The sequence below is a fragment of the Wolffia australiana genome, chromosome 2 (assembly GCF_029677425.1).
Source record: "Wolffia australiana isolate 7733 chromosome 2, ASM2967742v1".
Lineage (NCBI taxonomy): Eukaryota > Viridiplantae > Streptophyta > Magnoliopsida > Alismatales > Araceae > Wolffia > Wolffia australiana.
In genome coordinates this window covers 26,074,874-26,093,439 of record NC_135836.1, presented here as the reverse complement: position 1 = coordinate 26,093,439, position 18,566 = coordinate 26,074,874, and the positions used below count along the sequence as shown (strand labels likewise).

At 42.0% G+C, this 18,566-nt stretch overlaps 1 protein-coding gene across 1 annotated transcript; it reads left to right on the top strand.

The window, feature by feature from the left end:
• The first annotated feature begins 6,965 nt into the window (after positions 1–6,965).
• Positions 6,966–10,563, top strand: LOC144715711 (cocosin 1-like). The gene is made up of 5 exons (XM_078590682.1): positions 6,966–7,744; positions 8,736–9,220; positions 9,287–9,561; positions 9,642–10,052; positions 10,119–10,563. Exons 2-5 carry the CDS (start codon positions 8,905–8,907, stop codon positions 10,497–10,499), a joined length of 1,383 nt encoding a protein of 460 aa, XP_078446808.1. The 5' UTR covers positions 6,966–7,744; positions 8,736–8,904; the 3' UTR covers positions 10,500–10,563.
• The last annotated feature ends 8,003 nt before the right edge of the window (positions 10,564–18,566 follow it).

Sequence of the window (18,566 nt, the reverse complement as noted above, 5' to 3'; positions counted from 1 at the left end):
GTTTCCTAGAAGTCATAGGTTTGTTTGCTTTTTTTTATTTATTTCATTTTGTGTTTTGGGTTTAATGGGCCAAACCCCACTTCCCCTATATAAGGGAAGCAAGGATGCCCTAACCGGACAGACTTTCCTATCGATGAATTTTGAAAAGTGTTGTTTGAGAAAACAGGTTTCTTCACGATGAGTTAGGGTTTCGACCCCCCCCCCCCCACCGGGAGAAGAAGCATGGGAAGAAGAAGGAACAGCAGACATAGCGGGGGAAGAGGAGAAGCCCGACGCCCTCGCAGTCCCGCCACGGTTGCTGATAGGCTCGAAAAGTGCGTTTAAATTCGTCGTTATTTAGGGCTTTTCGCGCTTATACAATAATATTTTTAATTTCCCTTAGTGGTTAGGTAAGGGGTCGAACCCAAGGGAGGCTGACGGCAATTTTTAAGTCACTGAGTCTGAATTAAGGTCAGAATTGGAATTAATTTTACTTTTATTATGTTTTTTTTTGTCAAAATTAAGTCAAATTTGGGAATTCTAGTCAAGAATCCCAAATTTGCCTTAATTATGCTAATTATTGTGATTAATTGGAGAATAATTTGATCGAAATTATGTTATTAGGTTTAGGGAAACATCATGAGTCGAATTTGATCGAAATTGAAGAGAATTTTTGATTTAATTTGGAAGAAAAGTCAAAATCGAAGAAATGGTCAAATGTCATAAAATTCAACTCAAATTCTTTGAATTAAACCCTAATTATGCGTTAAAACTATGATAGAAGTGCCTGGGATTCAAGGAGGAAGATTTTAAGACCTTCTTGAAGGATCCTCGCGCAACAAACTGCATCAAGATCCAGAGATTTGCCACTTCCGGATTTGGGACGAGTGTGGAAACTTGACGAGCTCGGATCGACGAAAATGGCTTCAATTGCGGCTTCAAATCTGCTCCAGGGCGTTCCTGAGTCTTCTTGAAGGATCCTCGCGCAACAAACTGCATCAAGATCCGGAGATTTGCCACTTCCGGATTTGGGACAAGTGTGGAAACTTGACGAGCTCGGATCGACGAAAATGGCTTCAATTGCCGCTTCAAATCTGCTCCAAGGCGTTCCTGAGTCTGCAAGGAAGACAGGCGTTCAAACCTTGCGCGAAAAATCAAGAAATTTTTTTTTTGGGAGAATTTCGGTTTTCCCACAATTTGTAGCCGAAAATCGCAAGAACAAACTCCTGCGATTTCGGTTACAAAACAGGTAAGTTGCACCCGATCGGGTTATTTAAAACCCGATTGAGTCACGTCGCCGTGCGTGCGACGCACTGCGTGCGAAGCGCGTGCGTCGCACGCACTAACTCGCTGCGCCGCACGCAGCGAGTTAAGTGCGACGTGGTTCGTCCACGTCGCGCTGCGTGCGGAGCGATACACACAGCGCTGTTTATTTTGAATATTTTTATTTTTATTTTTACTTTTTTTCTTTTATTTAAAATCGGATTTAGTAACAGTTAAAGGGCGACGTGGCGCACTCTGGTCGCGCCACGTGGCCCATTTTTCTTTTTTTTTGTATTTTTTGTATTTTAAAAATGATTTTCTTATTAAAAAAAATAATAAAAATCATATTTTGGCTTTAAAAATTATTTTAAGCATGAAAATAAATCCAGAAAATTCTGAAAAATTCAGGAAAAATCCAGAAAAATCTCAGAAATTTATTGAAAGCAAAATAAATGCATAAAAAAATTGGAAAAAATTTATTTTTATTGAAAATCAAGCTAAAAATGTAATAAAATCAAGAAAAGTCCATAAAATGTATAAAACCATGATAATATGATATTTCATGCATTTCTATAATGATTAAATGATAAAAATGATGAATTTAGTGTCTAAATGCATGCAAAAATCATGGTTTTACACTACATAAATGCATGTTATCATACCCCCCTACTCAACATATTGCTAGTCCCTTAGCACTAACAAAGAATAAAGCATGTGATGAATGGTTCAATGATGTGCATCCCTATGGTGAGCATTTTAAGGCAAGATGAGTCATCCAACCTAAGTATAAGCTAAACACTTATACTCAAGGGTTTTATAGGAATTACTATCTTCCCCCTGAAAGTGACACTATCGAGATTTTGTTTCCAAAACTCGGTACCCAAGGCCTTGGTTCAAAATAACTTCCTCAAGGATCATTGTCTTGTAAGAAGAACCAAAAGTACTCATTGCTCAAATGAGATGCTCATGCAAGTTTACGAAAACAATCCTCCCTATCCTAGAGGTCCATAGACTCCTCCCTTTAAGTGATATTCATTGGGTTTTATTTCCTTGATATTGCCCTTCTACAATGCACTTTTTTGTTTTAATTTTTTATTTTTATTTATTTATTATTATTATTATTATTATTTTTATTTTATTTTTTTTGTTTTTGGTCAAACATGTTGCATATGCAACTTATTACCTCGCTGCTGCTTGCAACTTATTTGCAGCTCATGCCACTTATTTCATAATCATGTCGCATTGCAGCTTATTCCTCTCTTTTTTTGGGTGTGCATGTGGAATTGGACAAAATAAGGTTTTATTCCCTTTGATTTTTCAATTTTTGGGGGTTGTCTTCTTTCTCTCTGGGATGGGCAGAATGAGTAGGTTGGAAAGCAGATTTTGAAAAATGAATGCATTTGAACTTTGAGACTTTGGTTGAAGGGACCCCCCATAAAGGGAACTCACCTTAAGGAGGCCTTTCTCACCATGTCCTTATTGGGCATAATGTGACACAACAGGTTGCTATTATTACCATTCTGCTCACCAATGAACCCAACATTACCTACTCTTCATCCTTGTTAAATGCACAAAACTAGAAATATGCAATTTATACTAAGAAAATGATTTTAAAGGGGTTTTTTTTATTTTATTAAAAAAGAATCATAAAAGGGTATTCACTAAATGCATGATCTACATATTCATAAAAAAAATATTTCTAACCCTCATTTTTCTAACCCTTCCCCCCTACTCAGATTATGCAATGTCCTCATGCATGAATGTAATTGAAAACTATGAGGGATGGGTTTGAAATCACATGCCGTATGTTTACTTTTTAAGGCAAATAATGTGGATGCTTAATAAAGATGCATGATATCTGATTTTTTGTATTGAATATAAAAATATGACATTAAAAAAAATCTGTGAAATCATGAGAATAATCAGAAAATCATAATCGGTCATGATGATTGAGCATCCACAATGTTCGAGACAATAAAAGAATCGGAAGAGAAAATGTAGATATTTTTTTGTATTCTATGTAAGTTCAATAACTACCATCTTTTCAGTCACTGATTACCTTATGCTTTCTTGGAAGAATCTTAAAATATCAAGTAAAGATCGTACCTTTGGCCAAAGAAAAGATTTCTTAAGATTAGCATTTGAATTGAATAGCTCGCCTTTTTTCCGGTGGTGAATTGTTCCACACCATCTGTGATCATCCTGCAGAAAAAAATTGTTATTATATATATATATTTTTTAAGAAGAAGGAAAAAAAATGTATATATGACAAAAAGGAAAAAAAAATTCAATGCTCCATTTTTATATTTGGATGTTTATTATTATTATTATTTTATTATTTTATTATTATTATTTAATTAAAAAATAAAATAAAAAATAAAGAAATTTCATTCAATAATAGGATCCTGCAAAATAAAATTTTCAGAAAGATTAGTTCTTTCTAATTCAATATACGGTTTTACTCTTTGCCCGTTTACTTTAAATCTAGTGTTAGATTGAGGGTTTTCGACAAAGAGAACACCGTTATCATAAACTTCTAAAATAGTCATTGGACCCTCCCATTTTGATTTAAGTTTCCCTGGAAAAAGTTTTAAACGCGAGTTGTAGAGCCATACCTTTTGTCCCGCAAAAAATTGCTTACGATTGAGGCGTTTGTCGTGAAACCGCTTCATTTTGTCCTTGTATATCCTCGAATTTTCATACGCTTCATTTCTGATTTCTTGCAATTCATGTAGTTGCAAGATTCTGGTCTTCCCTGCACTTTCTAAAGAAAGATTGAGTTTTTTAATTGCCCAATATGCCTTGTGTTCAATTTCTACCGGTAGATGACATGCCTTCCCAAAACACACCCTAAATGGGGACATTCCTAAAGGTGTTTTATAAGCCGTTCGATATGCCCACAATGCATCATCTAGTTTGTTCGACCAATCCTTACCATCCAATTTTACAATTTTTTTTAAGATTTTTTTAATTTCTCTATTTGTGTTTTCTACTTGTCCATTTGCTTGAGGATGATATGGAGTTGTGACTCGATGCTCAACTCCATACTTTTTAAACATTGTTTGTAGAAAATGATTATTAAAATGCTTCCCTCCATCACTGATTATTGCTCTAGGACAGCCATGCCTACAGAAGATAAATTGGTGAACAAATTTCATCACAACTCGGTGATCATTCGTTCTTGTTGGAATGGCTTCTACCCACCGCGACACATAATCAACCGCCATAAGGATGTATTCAAATCCATTAGAATTTGGAAATGGCCCCATAAAATCAATTCCCCAGAGGTCACAGATTTCTACCTCTATGACTGGATGCATGGGCATAGCATCTCCTTTCCTAATGTCGATGGATGCTTGACATTTAATGCAAGCGGCACAAAATTTGTGAGCATCGGCAAATAGAGTAGGCCAAAAGAATCCAGCATTAAGCACTTTTAATGCCGTGATTCTAGAGGCATAATGACCACCACAAAGAGATGAATGACATGAGTTCATGATACTTACTTGTTCTTCTTCCGGTACGCACCTTCGGAAAATATCATCGACTCCCAATTTGAAGAGTTCGGGTTCATCATAAAAATAATACTTTACGTCCTCGAAGAATTTCTTTCTTTTGGGGTAATCCCAATCTTCTGGAATCACACCTGCAGCAAGGTAATTAATAATGTGGGCATACCATGGTAGTTGCTTGTATTCCACTACAAGGACGTTCTCATCGGGGAAGTTTTCATTGATCGGAAGTGAGTCGCTCGATTTGATCCGTGAGAGGTGATCTGCCACTATGTTCTCTTTCCCTGGCCTGTCCTTTATTTCCAAATCAAATTCTTGCAGTAACAGAATCCAACGGATTAATCTGGATTTAGTTTCCTTTTTTGTTAGCAAGAATTTTAGAGCCGCATGATCGGAGAAAATGGTTATTCGACTACCTAAAACATAAGGCCTGAATTTTTCCAATGCAAATACTACAGCTAGCAATTCTTTTTCTGTAGTCGAATAATTTACCTGAGCTCCTCCAAGTGTTTTACTTGCGTAATATATCACCACCGACTTTCCTTCCATTCTTTGCCCCAAAATTGCACCTATGGCGGTGTTAGAAGCATCACACATAATTTCAAATGGTAAATCCCAATTAGGAGCTTGCAAGATGGAGGCTAATGCATCTTCTCCAAATGAAAAGTCTACATTATTGCAAAGCAAGTGAGTAAGTGGTTTCGCTATAGTAGCGAAATCTTTTATGAACCGACGATAAAAACCGGCATGCCCTAGGAAACCCCTAAGTTCTTTTTGGGTTTGTGGTAAGGGAAGGTTCTTGATGACCTCCACCTTGGCCTGATCCACTTGTATCCCCTCTTGATTGATAAGGTGGCCCAACACTATCCCCTCTTCCACCATAAAATGGGATTTCTCCCAACTTAGCACTAACTTGTTCTTCACGCAAACCTGCAATACTCTTTCAAGATTAGCCAAACAATCATCAAAAGATGCACCAAATATAGAAAAATCATCCATGAATATTTCTAAAAAATCACCCAAATATTCTGAGAAAAGAGAGTTCATGCAACGTTGAAAAGTCGCCGGGGCATTACATAATCCAAAAGGCATTCTTTTAAAAGCATAAGTTCCTACTGGACATGTAAAGGTGGTTTTTTCTTGATCACTGTCATGAACATGAATCTGATTATATCCGGAATACCCATCTAAAAAACAGTAGAATTTTTGCCCCGCTAATTTTTCCAAAATTTGATCGGTGAAAGGAAGTGGATAATGATCTTTTTTAGTTGCCAAATTTAGTTTCCCCGGCAACGGCGCCAATTGATAGGCTCGAAAAGTGCGTTTAAATTCGTCGTTATTTAGGGCTTTTCGCGCTTATACAATAATATTTTTAATTTCCCTTAGTGGTTAGGTAAGGGGTCGAACCCAAGGGAGGCTGACGGCAATTTTTAAGTCACTGAGTCTGAATTAAGGTCAGAATTGGAATTAATTTTACTTTTATTATGTTTTTTTTTGTCAAAATTAAGTCAAATTTGGGAATTCTAGTCAAGAATCCCAAATTTGCCTTAATTATGCTAATTATTGTGATTAATTGGAGAATAATTTGATCGAAATTATGTTATTAGGTTTAGGGAAACATCATGAGTCGAATTGGATCTAAATTGAAGAGAATTTTCGATTTAATTTGGAAGAAAAGTCAAAATCGAAGAAATGGTCAAATATCATAAAATTCAACTCAAATTCTTTGAATTAAACCCTAATTATGCGTTAAAACTATGATAGAAGTGCCTGGGATTCAAGGAGGAAGATTTTAAGACCTTCTTGAAGGATCCTCGCGCAATGCATCAAGATCCGGAGATTTGACACTTCCGGATTTGGGACGAGTGTGGAAACTTGACGAGTGTGGAAACTTGACGAAAATGGCTTCAATTGCCACTGTCGCGATCCGCCGTCCCGGGGGAGTGCCCGTGCGCCGCGGCCGCTACGTCGCAAACCCGCGCGCCCGCACAGAACTTCGCAGCGGACGGCGCCCTGTGGCCCTGCTCCGCCCCTCCGTGGCGCTCCCGCGGACACAACCATGTTGACCGCTTCCCGCGCGACTTTCCCGGTCAGCGCCTTCCCTGGTCGGCTGCACCAGCGAACTCTTGAACGGACACCGACGATACTGCCTGCCGGAGCTCTTGCTGCCGCCCTGACTCGTTGCACCGCAGGTCGCCGGTCCTGCCCTGACTACTACTCGGCCGAAGACACCTCTGCAACCTTCAGCCTCGGTTGCGACAGAGGCCGACCTGCCGGGTGCGTGCTTAGCCAACCCGCCACCGGTGCACCCGGTGCGTCCGCTCGTGGCCCCGCGTCTGGTGCCGACCCGCTGCTCGCGACGCCGTCGACGAGCTTCCCCCGCTCACGGCGAGTAATCCCGACCGCAGTCGCTGGCTCGGTCAACACCTCCTGGTCCCGCGCCCCGAGCTCGGCCGTCCCTCTCGGTGACGTCTCGCCGCACGACGTAGTGGTGCAAGTGTAGCCCGCCGCAACGCGACGAACCACCACGGGTGGCTGTGTCCGTTGGTGCCGGTCCCTCGCCCTTGCTGTCCCGCGGTCCGACGCCCCCTTGCTGCTCGTGCCACACCACCGTGCCACGCCATCGCGCTGCGACCTTGCCGCGCCTTGCCCGCCGCGCCGCGCCATCACCGCGCCCACTGCGCCCATCGCGCCGCTCACCAGCGCTGCCGTGACGCGCCTACACCTTGCCCCGCGCCGCGCTCTTCCGCGCGGCCGTGCCGCGCTTGCCCGCGCTTCTGGCACAAGCTGCCCGTGTTCCCCCTCGTGCTGCGCTACACGCGCATCCGGCCGCGTCCTGTTGTAGCTGCTGCGCCTACCTGCAGCCACCACAACCCGCCAGCGTCTGCCCACGTCCGCACGAGCTGCCGCCATCGCCCTCCTGGCGCCATCGAGGCCTAGCTGAACTCCTGCCCGAGTCAAGGACGAACTTCTCCCGGTGCAACGACGAGGTACGCAGTACTGTTCCCGTCATTTATGTTTTGGATTATATTTTTGGTTGACTCCACAGCGCTCGGGTTAGACGTAGGTGAGTGTGACAGGCCGGGTGAAAACTTCGCACTATTGAGTGTCTTACCCGGTTTGGGTACGAGTCGACTCGCTCGTCACGTGCGAGCAACCTCCGGCGGGAGAAATCCCGTTCGGCGTCGTAGCAACCTCGTCCGTCCGGACGAGGGTCAGGAGGTCTATCCCCATCTCCGGGGGACCCCGTCGAGCCTCGGACGTCGGTTCCCCGTTGGCCTGTCGGCAACTGCACTTACGAAACCCCTACCCGGAGCATTTCATCATAGCTCGTCCCCACAGGAGACCCGTGCTGCACGCCTACCCATGAGTAGACGACGTGCACCGACACTACCGACACCGAGCACGAACCCTCGGTGACGGCCGGGCCTCGTCCTTGAGGTTGTCCCGCATCAGAGAAACACATCGAATTAGTGAGGGAAGAATACCCAATGGTGGCAGATAGAAAGAGAGAGAGTAGGCGGAGGAGAAAAGTCAAAGAAAGTGGCTGATTGAGGAGAGAGAAAAAGAGAAACCTGAGAGAGAGAAGAGAAAACTCATGGGAAAGAGATTGAGAGAGAGAAATGTTAAGCATCATAGAATAATTTACCTTCTTAGGTCATTCCTTAACTATATAAACCAGCAGTCTACACGGAGCAGCCTTCTCGGCTGAAGCAAGTATCAACCTGCTAATTTTCCCAACAAAACAGGGCAAAGTTATGGTAGCATTAAGCTTGATGGGTCGTCAAGGACCATCAAGCAAACGGACACCAATTCTCACTCTCTAACTCTAATTCAAATGTCACTCGACCGTTAAGCCGCGGTACTTGATCGTTGCCTCCGCAGAAATCGTTTTATTTACAAATCCTTTCTTCTCTATCTCGTTTCTCCACGCTACACTCTTATCTCTGTCTCGCCACTATCCCCTCTCTTGCTCCCCAGATGTCCGAAGCTCAGCATGCAGCAGTCACGCGGCGGCGACGGAGCCTGAAATCGCCATGGAAAACTCCGCCGCCGTCACAGATGTCGCCTCCCTGAGACCCAATCTCGCCTATAAATAAGTCTAATCTTCCACCTCCAGAATAAAGCCTCCACCGTCAACAAAGCGACCATGGCAAGTGTAGCGAAATCTCCTGCATTGTGCTATCTTCTCTTCTGTGCCAGTCTTGTCGTCCATGGCTGTCTGGGTCAGATGTACCCGGCGCAAAGGAGAGTCTCCGGCGAGAGCTCATGCCGGCTCGAGAATCTAAGGCCGCAGGAGGCCCGCCGGCGCGTCGAGTCCGAGGCCGGCGTGAGCGAGTTCTGGGACAGCCGCGACCAGCAGTTCGATTGCGCGGGCGTCGCCGCCGTCCGCAACACCATCGAGCCGCGCGGCCTCATGCTGCCCGAGTTCTCCAACTCCCCCAGGCTCGTCTACATCGTCCAAGGTAAACCCTAATTCATCATCATGTACACTACGTGATGGTTTGAAACTTGGGTTGGTGAAACCTCAGGCTCTGGAATCAGCGGCGTGGTCATTCCTGGTTGCCCGGAGACGTTCCAGTCGATGGAGCATGGACAGGAGCGGCGCGAGAGAAGGGAGGAGCGCCACGGCGAGCGCGTCTCCGGCGACCAGCACCAGAAAATCCGCCGCTTCAGGCAGGGTGACATCATCGCCTTGCCCGCGGGAGTAGCGCACTGGTGCTACAACAACGGCGACAAGCCCGTCATCGCTGTGACCGTCTTCGACGTCGCGAACCAGGCCAACCAGCTCGACCGATCCCCCAGAGTAAGCCCCAAAGAACCCCATCAAAATCTTCATCCGTTCTCCGTCTCAAACCTTACGAGCGCGTTGGATTCCGCCACCAGAGATCCTTCCTAGCGGGGCAGCAGCGCGGCGGAGAAGAGAAGGGGGAGGAGAGCTCCGGCGGCGGCAACGTCTTCCGCGGCTTCGACGATGAGATCCTCAGCGAGGCGCTCGGCGTGAGGAGAGACGTGGTGAGGAAGCTCAAGGGCGAGGACGACCGCAGGGGGACGATAATCAAGGTAGAGAAGGAGCTACACATCGCCGCTCCGAGCAGGGAGATGGAGATGGAGATGGAAGAAGACAACGGGCTCGAGGAGGCCCTCTGCAACATGAGGCTCGTAGAGAACATCGCCGACCCCGCCAAGTTCGACGTGTACTCTCCGCAGGGCGGGCACATCTCCACTCTCAACAGCCAGAAGCTGCCCATCCTCCGATTCCTCCGTCTCAGCGCCGAGAAGGGCCATCTCCGCCGGGTAAGCTCGATTACTGTTAGAAAATACTCGACTCTCGCTGAGCTCTGATCTCTTCTCTGCCGGCAGAACGCTATCGTGGCGCCGCTGTGGCACATCAACGCGCACAGCGTCCTGTACGTCATCCGCGGCACGGGGCGGGTGCAGATTTCAGGTGCCGGCGAGAAGCTGCTGTTTGACGGGACGGTGCGCCGGGGCCAGATGCTGGTCGTGCCGCAGGGCCACGCCGTGGTGAAGCGGGCGGAAGAGGACGAGTTCGAGTGGGTGGCCTTCAAGACCAACGACTACGCCATGGTCAGCCCGCTCGCCGGGAAGACGTCTGTTCTGCGGGGCATCCCCATCGACGTGCTGGCCAACTCTTACCGCATCTCCGAGGAGGAAGTGAGGAAGATCAAGTTCGCCCGCGACGACGAGACTCTGTTTCTCCGCGGCAGGAGGGCCTCGCAGTGAGAGCCGGACTTGTGATGGCAGTCTCAGCCGTCTCGTTTTTCTGTCCGAAGAATAAATAAATGCCGCTGCGCGCATGCGGCTTTGCTCCCTTATCGATACCTTCTAATGAGCAGTCATCAACTATACTCGTTTAGATGGTTAGGATTCAGTAAAGTATTATATCTAAATGGTTAGGATCAAATCTGGATGGGATCAATTCTAGAGCATCGGATCAAACATAGATAAAGTCTGGATTGAACATAAATGGTAAAATAAGAGCCGGTCATGATTGAAACGTAGCAAGTCTCTAGTTATATATAGCTCTGTTATATATTGTATTTTAAATAGCAACCAAGAGTAAGTCTCTAATTGGGTGAAATATAATAAAATGCAACCACCTTAGCCTACATGATCTCTCTCTCTCTCTCTCTCTCTCTCTCTCTCTCTCTCTCTCTCTCCTCTTCGTTCCCCATTGACGTTCTTCTTTCATGCTATCAGAGCTATCAGCTTAGCATGTCCACAGATATCTCCACCACAAGCTCTTAAAATAAAGTCAGAATGTCCACAAAACATGTTCAAGTATTCGTCCCAACTGGAGCCGTGGTACCCCTGAAGATCACCGACGAGAACTACCAGACATGGAAAATGCTCAATCCTGCCAATCTTAAATGGGTATGATGTAAACAAATATATAGAAGAGATACCTTTACCAATTAGAATCGCATATCCACAAGGAAAGGAGATTGCCTATCCGGAGTTCAAGCCGTGGTGGAAGATCGATGAACAAACTCTGAGATTCCTGCATTCCTGAATTCGATGAATAATCTTGTGCAGAAATAGGGAAAGATCCATAAAAGAAGCATGGGACACACAGGAAAACACGTTTTCCAGCAGAAATCAAGCTTGGGTTATGGTGCTTCATCGCCAGTTTCATAACATTAAAAAAAAGGTGCTTTGACAACTGAGGAATATAACACTTTAGATCTGTCGGACATCAAGTGAGTGAAACTGTGATTAATTTTACTTTCCTGAGTGGGCTTGGTCTAGAATATGCCCAATTTTTCAAACAGTATTACTGCATATGAAATTTGAAGAAATCATGTCCAATGTGAATGCTCACGATACATCTCTTTCAAATTTAACAATGTATGAATGTTAGCAACTTTCGACCTTTTGTTAATAATGTACAGACACAGAAATTACAAGCTAAAAGCTACACGCCGAGAAGAGAATACTATCAATCTAGGGAGTATTCTCAGGAAGAAACAAACGTTATCAACCTTAGTGTCTGATATTCTCCCAATTCAGTCATAGAGCCAGAGAATGTCGTGAATGCACTTCAAGAAACGAACAGTACAGATCTGAACAATTTATCCATCGGTTCTTCTACGATTACTACCTGTGATAAAGAAAATTTCCTTGCGCCTAAAATAATTAAACTTTTACTTTTTGCTCACAAACTAACAGTGGATAATGACGTTTGTGTAAAATCAGATCCTTCTGTAAGGATCAACTAAAGGAGGATTTTATTATCTAAATTCTTGTGGACCATGTCCTGAAGCCGATCTTGGAGAACATACCGCTCAAGAGACAGGGTACGTAAGACTTAAGTATCCTCAATTTTGTACTCTACAAAACATTATTACTAAATTTTATATTCTAATTTATCATTTTAATAAACAACATGTGTGAGACTCATGCATATTTTCAAAATCCCATAAGCTTCCCTTTACACCTACTTATCATGTCTTAAATAAAACTGTTGAATTGATTAATTCTAGCCTATAGAAGCATCATGTCTTTTATTGCATTATGGTTCTCATATTATCATGTTTTTATCCATGATTAAGGAAAAATATGTGGCTCTATTCTCTAAAAAGGAAAAAAATGGCTTATTACTCACTTTTATCAATTTTCAAAAATCGAGAAAAAGAAAATCAATAACAGTAGTATTCAATATTTTCAATCTGATTTGGGGGAGAGTGATAACATGTATTTTTAGTACCTTACATGATCATATTTACATGTTTATTTGTATTAAATTACTTATTTTGCATGTTATCTAGTTTAAAATGATTAAATCTATGTTCAGAAAGATAAACTGAATTTTTCACATTTTTATGCATTTTTGATGAATTTTCCAAGAATAGATTCCAAAATAATATAATTTTTGTGGAGTTTTTTGACATTAAATTTGAAAATATATAATTTTTCTAAGTCAAAATATATATTTATTTGTATTTTTTGGGTTTTTATTTTATTTAATATGAATTGTTGAATTTTCTGGCGACGTGGACCAATCGAAAAATGTATCTCCTTTTTTTATTTGCAATACATGTTGCGGGCGCAAGAAGACAGCTATTCTGTCTTCGACCTCTCTCTCTTTCTGGTGACAAAGAAAGGAAAAAGACAAAATCCTACTTTGCCTTTTCCCTCTTTTCTCTCTCTCTCTCTCTTTGTCTTTTCCCCTACAAGTACACGTGGCAGCTCCGAAAAAAGTGAGCACATAAGACGAGAGGATGAGGAATCTAAGTGATTTGACAGTTAAGCAGAAATGAAAAATGAGGAAGCGCTAGAGACGATGATGAGGAGAGACCAAAAATCAAGGGCTAGGATTACTCCAACTTCAAACAGCAATATCTGATGATATATATCTCAGACTGAGCTGAAATTTTCAGCACTGCTTCATCTCCCCCTCCTCTTTCTACCATACCCTCTTATCTATGAATAGAGTACTGGATCACTATGAAATTCATCCAGAACTTGCTTCCTACTTGTGTGGATTGATTGAAAGATAGTGAGTTTTGAGATCTATCGAGTGTGTTCTTGGTATCTTGGGTGTGTGGGAAGAAGCTATAGAGAAGAGGGGGAGCTTACCAGAACTCGCAAATTGCCGTGATCCTCGCGGAACAGAAGGATCTAAGGTAAGTGTCTTCGCCTTACGTTGTTTCTCTCCCAACATCATCATTATCATAATTATATTTTGTTATCATATTTTTATTTATCATTTCACTTCCTTACGTCCCCATTATCTCCTCTCTATCCTAACCATCATACCGTTCATGCATTAGATCACTATCGTATCCGTCATGTCCTCTACCTTATTCTCGTAACACTTTGCGTAATTCTATTTATATTTCCTCAATATCACTATCTCACCTATTCTATTCTCGTATTTATCTCTTCTCGTACCAATAATCACTGTAGTAAGAGAATTAAATCCATAATCATCATTCTCTGTGGAGACAATCTGTACTCATCAGTGAATAAATATTCTTAAGTATGGTTAAATATATTTTTATTGAATAATCCCTATTCCAAATAATGAATTAAATCCTCTAAATTTGTGCTTATCAGATAGTATCAAGATCTCCATTCATATCTTAAAAATCAAGGGATCATGCGCAGAATGTTCTTTCCACACAATCTTGAGAAGAATGGAACCATTGAAAGAAAACAGAGGCATATTGTAGAAATTTCCCTTGATTTAGTTGATCAACTAAAATGTAGAAATGGTTTTGGGATGAAGCAGTTGCAACTAAAATTATAAATAGACTAAGCATGCCTATTCGATACAATAAATCCCCTAATGAATTGATATTAATATTTTCCCTAATTAATTATCTTTAAGAAGGTTCAGTTGTATGTGTTAGTTTTAGGACCCTAACTAGGCGTCATTCCCTGCCCAGAGGCCTACATACTTATTGGGAGGGCGTGTTCGCGTTTTAGACTCACGATATTAAAGGACTGAGTCATTATGGGTTGTGGTGCCAAAACCTGATCTTTCAGGCCATCGCCCCTGTATGTGGTGATAAACTATAGACGGTGTGCGTGCCCGTCCATGCCCAAGGCGGAATGGATCAGGTGAAGTCCGTGCGCGCAGGCCGACAAGCATGAGCGCGTGCGCGCTAAGCGCCAACGCCACGCGCCAACACCAAGCGCCACGCACGGGCGCCAACGCACACGCGAGTGCCAAGCGTCGTGGGAGAGCAGGAAGTGTCGCGTGCGGGAGCGGGACGCGCAAGCCGGGTGGCGTGCAGTCGGTGCAGCGTACAGAGTTGTGCAGGGTGTCGCGCAGCGGCCGTGTGGGCAGCGCGCATTGCATGTGCGGGGCGTAGGGTAGGGAGACATCCCACCAGGAGACTAAGGCATGTGGCGCACTGAGAGCGCCAAGGCGGCATAGGGGGCATGAAGCGCTCCCGCGAGTCATGTTGGGCGCGCAGCGCCCAGCTTGGGGTGTCGAATGCGGCGGCGTCTTGCAGACTACGCGTGAAGGTGTCTGCGCGGGTGCTGGTGACGTGTGTGATCGTCAAGGCAGGGGTGGCGTGTGTGATCATCAAGGCAGGGGTGGCGTGTGTGATCGCCACGCCCGCGGGCGCGCGGCGCTTAGCCCGGGCCACATGTGTAGCGGCAGAGTGGGCGCACGCATGCCGAGCGACGGCCTCAAGGTGAAGAGGTGACACTACCTTGGCGCAAGGCACCATGTCTCGTTCGTTTGTATCACCCCTCGTCTTCCCCCATGTAATTGTCCCCACTATGAGGTAAATTTTCATGATATGAATGCAATGACCCTATTCTCTGATGGGGCTGCATCCCCACCATCTCCTCTATGCGATCTTAAGCAATTGCAAAGACTTCCGCTGCAAGAGATCAAGGCTGCTCAGTGTTTTTCTCTGAGCACTGAGGCCGGCACACATCAGATTCGAGCAAGAGACCTAGCTCGGGATTTGACCTTGTGACAATTAGTCATACTTGTGATATTATACAAAACATAAACTAGATGAGAGGTCAAAAAAATTGTCTTCTTTGGTTACATCTCAATACATCTCTACTACATACGCCTTTCTCTAGCTATAGGTAAACTTGTTATTGCCAAACATATTATATCTTTTGAAGATATATATCATTTCTACTTCCACAAATAGAATAACACTAGGTACTTGGTTCTCATCCAAGCATCATTCCTTAACATAACTCAGAATTTTTACCAATAGTTGTTAATCTTAGAATTTCTTCCAAGGTACATGAAATGAAAAATTACTTACAACATAAAGACAATTATGTCATGATCTATGATACTCGTAATCCCTCTATACCTTCTCAGGGAGGTAAATCAGACAAATATGAATAATATTATATTGCTTCTAAATCATGTAATTGACTCCAGAAAGATTGGCATGAATATAGTTCACGTGTGATGCTTATAATGAAGTCACAAATACATTATCGGACTTAGTGAATTATGATGAGATCATAATACGGAGATCATTAGTCTTTAAGCATGTCTTCTAAATATTCTTACTCAAAGGATACTTGAGAAGGACATCAAAGCATCCACATAGAATAACACCATCTAGTCTCGCTCATATGATGAGTGTGACCAATCTTGTAGCCATTAGTGTGGAGGGATAAAGGATAAATAGTGGAAACTATTTATCAGAAATAGTTCTTTAAATTGATCTATTTGGATATTTGAATGGGATGATACCAAATTTTCAATCAGGTTGATTCATTTCACAGTATTGTATGTGGTCCTTTGACCCGAGCCACAAAAGATGTCATATGAACAAATCAATATACTTTCATTATGATTTACGTGTTCCTATTTGTTGAAATAGGAACACGTAAATCATAATGAAAGTAGACTGTCTTTGCTTGAGTGAAACAAGTAGTTCACAAAGATGATTAAGTGTTCAAGACAGGATTGTGCACCCCCGATATAAGATAAAATAATAAAGTGAAATTTATTTTATGAAGTCCTTGGCCAAAGTAATACAATATCAGAGAAGGGTTCTCTAATGATTTCCGAATACATTAATAGTAACTGATATGAATCAACTTATTGTGAACCTAGAAACTGTCAAAAAGATGAGGAATTATAAGTGCATAGTAACTGAGGGCCAAAAGGTTCAATGACTGAGTAAATACACTCATTTTCATCTTCTATAGCACAAGGTATAGCTTGGCACTCCACAAGCTAGAGACTCAACTTATTGATTTGTGCTTAAATAATTTGTATGATGATATATTTAATTAATTTGGAAGGCCAGTAAAAGTTATTTGGCCACTGAAGTTGTTAATTAGAATGATACATGGGGTAATACATGGGGTTACACATAAATAATATTTTGGACATCAAAATCTAATTCAAACTTGCAATTAGTCCAAGATTGTGACTTTGTACCTGGTCATCATGACCCAACTCTTTGTACGTTTGTATAATAAGCTACATAAGTTTATCTTAAAATATATTCAGGTTGATTAATATTGAGGTATCAACTCAGAGAGACTACTACGGAGGTGAAGATTTAGTACACATATTTATACTATTGATTTTTCAATTTGGTACAAGTGACCATTTTGATATATATTTTTCTTAAAATTAATAATATGAAACAAATATAAATGTAATCGTTAGCCATATGAACATGGAATAACGAACTATTTGATTGATCCAATCTTGATATATACTATTTGTAATAATCTAGGGAATCGATATCATTTTACCATAAAAGTGAGAAATTCTCTTAAGTAAAATCATAAATTAGCTCTATTAAGTTGGGGTCAGAACTAAAATAAAAGAATTTGTTTTACAACCATTCATCCTATAGCAACAGCTTAACATAAAAACTAGACCATGTAACAACTTATAGAGATGGGAAAGGGTGACCTCCATTGGGAATGATGGTTAGAGAATTAATTCATTTCTAATGGTGATTAGGGAATGAAAATATATATTTTAAAATATAAGAGATATGGTGAGATGAGAGTCTGATAATGATAATTATATTAGTTAATAAATGTGCATAAATATTTATAAATATGACACTAGTAGGAAATGTGGGAGAAAGAAAATAAATGATATGAGATGGATGGATGTGGAGTGGCAGACGCATACGAACAGATGGATATGGATGGACATATGTGGAGTGATCGATTTATATGGACAGGCGGATATGTATAGATGGATGTGGAGTGATTGACGGATGCATATGGAGAGATAATTATGGATGGAAATATGTGGAGTGATCGATTTATATGGACAGATGGATATGTATGGATGGATGTGGAGTGACTGATGCATGTGGACAGATTGATAAGGATCAATGGATGTGGAGTGACAGAAGCATAAGGACAAACAGATATGGATGGATGGATATGGAGTGATGAACTCAGATGGATAGATGGATATGCATGGATGGATGGATATGGAGTGATGATCACGTATGATGAACACGTATGGATAGATGGATATGCATGGATGGATGGATATAGAGTGATGAACATGTATGGATGGATGGATATGCATGGATGGATGGATATGATGGATGGGTGGTGAGAAGAAGACACAAATGTAACTGTAAGGAACTCACTGCAGATTTGTATATTCTGCCAGGATCAAGGTACTTTGTTGAAAAAGGATATGAATATGTAAATATATCAATGCTCATACCGTAGATTAGATAGATTAATGAAAACTAATGATGATGAGCTGTTATAGGAAAATGAGTATGCCCAATTGATACCTAAAGCATACTAAATATTAAGTATGTTCATGCAAATATGTATGTCATTCCATGAGTTCTAATACACTATCTATGACATAAATAAATTCCTACACCAAGAAATCATTTCGAGTTGAATTCACAAAAAAATTGATGGAAATATATGTGGTCGGCAAGCCAATCACACATTCCACATCTCGTTCCATGTTTATTATTAGAACATATTCATTATAGTGCACGTGTGATGCCTACAATGAATCCCATGAAAACATGATCAGACCTACTGAATTATCATGAGATCATAATACGGAGATCACTAGTCTTTAAGCATGTGTTCTAAACATTCTTATTCAAAGGATACGTAAGAAGGATATCAAAGTATCCAGATAGAATAGTACTATCTAGCCTCACTCATATGATGAATATGGCCAGTCCCACAGCCATTAGTGTGGAGACATTAAGGATAGATAGTGGATGATGTTTAGTGGAAAAAGTTCACTGAATTGATCTGTACAGATCCCTGAATGGTATTATACCAAACTGTCAATCAGGTTGATTCACGTCACGGTTGTGTAAGTGGTCC